The sequence below is a fragment of the Mus pahari genome, chromosome 2 (genome assembly GCF_900095145.1).
Source record: "Mus pahari chromosome 2, PAHARI_EIJ_v1.1, whole genome shotgun sequence".
Taxonomy (NCBI): domain Eukaryota; kingdom Metazoa; phylum Chordata; class Mammalia; order Rodentia; family Muridae; genus Mus; species Mus pahari.
This window is the reverse complement of record NC_034591.1, coordinates 139,792,523-139,795,828: the sequence shown is the minus strand read 5'-3', so window position 1 is coordinate 139,795,828 and position 3,306 is coordinate 139,792,523. Positions and strand designations below refer to the sequence as shown.

Sequence of the window (3,306 nt, the reverse complement as noted above, 5' to 3'; positions counted from 1 at the left end):
GAGGAGGAGGAGGAGGAGGAGGAGGAGGAAGAGGAGCCCAGAATTGATTTGAAAATGAGAAATCCAACAAAGTACCAGTGGGAAAGCATACGCGTGATGGAGAAGGCGGCCATGGGAATGATAGTATGCACAGGCCAGAAGGCTTGGAAAAGGGGCTGTTGTTCCAGGTACTTATTACTCTGCTCATGTGTCACCAGGGCAGAGGAGGGTAGGGGGGGGTGGGACATGAGGAAGATGATTTCCTAGTCAGGCTTACTTTCGTGACATCGCACAGCAGCAGTGCCAGGTGGCATCTGATGTCAGCACACAAAAGACAATCCCAAGTCCTAATTCCAACCTCACATCCACCTAACAGGCCGGCCTGGCGGTGTACTGCTTCCGTCTTAGACTTCCAGCTCAGACTTCCAGCTCACAGCTGTGAAAGCAGCAGAGGTCCCTCCTACCTAATGAACAGCAAGCGTTCTTAATTGCCAACCGCAACGCCGACAAACTGGGTCAGAAGCAAGGTTCAAAGAGTCACAAGCTCAAAGCTGTGGTGCTACATGAAGCCAGAGATGTGGGATGCTGGTAAATTTGGGTGATGTTTGAGTGACACCGTCTTGAGCCAACCACTGAACCTAAGGTCCCTCCACCTCTGAAATCTTAGGGTCCTGCCAAGGAAGAGCAAAACTTTAATCAGAGGCAAGGAAGATCACCTTGGTAGGATATGAGATAACAATGGTATTAGCCAAGGCTGTTTCAGTATGGATTAAAGCTCCAGTCATCCTGTAGATTGGATCCACACCCTCTGGTGATATTATGTGTTCATGTCTCTGCTGACTCCTGGATAACTTCCACACTTCTTTCTCGAATTTAAACTCTTCCCAGCCCAATCGTCGCAAACTTTTTTTTTTTTTTTTTAAATAGGGTCTCAAACCATTAGCCCAGGCTCAAACTCACAGTTCTCTTGCCTAAGTCTCAGGGCACTGAGCCGCAAAGGCATAAGTCACCACACCCAATTTATCTCAAATGTCCTACAGTTAACCCTCTACTTACGCCTCTCTCAGGTTAAAGTTACACAGCCTTCCCCCAAAGTTCCAACGACTTAAAAATCTACTGAATCGAGTCTCTGATCTCTGACCTTGACCTATGAATTCTTATCGGACTTTACAGCGATCCTATGCTAAGCACGGCTGTCTTCGACTCATAAGAGAATTAGATGCAGAGTGGTTAAATGGCTTGCCTGGGGGGTCTTACCGTTTGTGAGTAGTGACAAGAGTGGGTTGGACTCCTTTAACGTCAAAGTCCACACTTTTTTCATCATACCACGTTACCTCATGTATTAAATAACCTCGAAGAGTGTGGTTTTTTTTAAAAGGCTATAAAATACATATATAATATATAACACAGCTTGTTGCGACATAAATTCAGGTACATCACATCCTTTGAACCATATGAATAAATAGTCCCTTGGAACAAGCATGGAGTTTTTAAGGTTGTTAATAGTGCTGTTTCCCAAGCCCAGTGTAAGAACGTATTCCAGGGTAAATGACAGGTGGGCGGCTAAGAGGGAAAGCAATATGGTACAAGAAAATACTAGAAAGAGGACAGAAAAGAGATGAAAGTACACTATACGCTGGCAATACACAAAATAGACCGAGAAGATATAAGTATGGAATATCGGGCAGAGGAGGCCCGTAGGGCTAAAACATCCCAAGTTCGAGGGCCTATGCCTCTCGTAAGGAGACCGCATGATGGGAGCTGTTAATAACAGATAAGCTGTACTCATGGCCAGAGTCGAACTCTCGAAAGCCACAGACAGACATAGGTCGCGAGGGCACGGTCCAGCATATCGATGACGAGGTGGAAGGTGACTGAGGAGCCAAAGGGCACAGCATGGGCCAAAGGAAATACGAAGAGGTTCAGAGAGTACGGGCCCCCAGACTCGAGACCAGACTTGTCTTCCCTTCGATAGCTGGTGTGCTTGAGGACCAGCACCCCCAAGCCCTCCTGTGTCCCAGGTTCGGGGCAGACAGACAGGTCCTGTCCCCAGTCCCCATTCTGCCTATTTCCCTGGGACTCCACGAGGGGGCAGAGGCAGGCAGGAGGGTCCTTACCCAGGAAGATGGAGAAGATGAGCCGCAGCGCCTGTTCCGACGCGCCCAGAGACGTCGCCAACTTGTTAAGGCTCAGATCCTCGACACCCGGCCACAGCCCCCGCATCTGCTCCAGCGTCTCTCCCATGTCCCCGTCGGCTGTAGACGCCATCTTAACTGCGGGCGCCCCCCGGGGACCCCCAGCTCCGCGCCCCGAATGTGGGCAGAACGCGGTGGCTTCACCCCCAATTCCGGCCGGGGGCCCGCCCACGGCGTGCGCATTGGCTGCGGGCCCGCCCAGAGCCTCTAGACCCACCCGATTATTGGTCGAGCCAGCCGGGGGCGGGGCCGAGCGCAGCAAGGTAGGAAGAGGGCGGGGCCGAGCGTTTGTAAGGCAAAGGTGACTCCGGTGAGGAAGGGAAGCGGGCCGGGCTGGGCCGGGCTGGCGGGGCGGGGCGGGGCTTGCGATCGCGACCCAGCTGCTATTGGAGCAGGCGGGAGCGCCAGGCGAGGTGACAGTACAACTCGGTCCGGACGGCTCCGGGAAGGAGTGGGTCGGACGGGTGTCCGGCCGGCTTGCTCGCTGCCTTCCCATTGGTTGAGACAGGAGCAGGCGAGAGTCGGGGCGGGGGGGGGGCGGGGGCGTCACCAGACCGCGAGGTTACTCTCGGTCGCCGGCGCTGGGGTTACTGGGGCATGTAACGGAGCGGCGCGAATGTCTGCCGCCACCCCGCGAGCGCCCCCTAACGGTGGTTACTCGGGGGCGGGGGACTCGGGAGTCCTGCATTCCCAACCCTTTCCCGAAGGCTTTTGGGGAGCCCAGGGGCCCAAGAACACTATCTGACCCTTTAATGCTACGTAGCTCTTCCCGTTGCGGGTCCTTTTCGGTTGTTTAAGTACTGGGGCTCGAACCGGTGCCGCGTGCACGCTCTCCTGCTGGAGCTACAACCCTAGTCCTTATGCAGAGTTCCCTTTCTATAGTAAAATTGCCTCTCCGGAGGCAATGAAATTAGGATATGCCTATTTATATTAAAAAGAGCCTACTTAACACTTGCCGTTTTAATTAACAATTAGGCTACTTTTGTCACAGCTTAAGTAATGTATGTTCCTGATGAAAGTTCAAACACTAGAGGCATGAAACAAAGTATGAGTCCTTTCCTCCTATGCAGTGTCACTTCCCACTGATGACCCCAGGGAAAGTGACAGTCTATCGCGGTGTGTAACAAAGGGG

General features: G+C 52.8%; 1 protein-coding gene across 1 annotated transcript in view; it reads right to left on the bottom strand.

The window, feature by feature from the left end:
- Lpcat3 (lysophosphatidylcholine acyltransferase 3) overlaps nt 1–2,347 on the bottom strand; it is a 41,645-nt gene extending 39,298 nt beyond the window's left edge. The window contains exon 1 of the mRNA XM_021190011.2: nt 2,097–2,347. Coding sequence (XP_021045670.1) covers nt 2,097–2,247 — 151 coding nt within the window. The 5' untranslated portion in view covers nt 2,248–2,347. The remainder of the gene's footprint in view (nt 1–2,096) is intronic.
- Nucleotides 2,348–3,306: the final 959 nt, after the last annotated feature.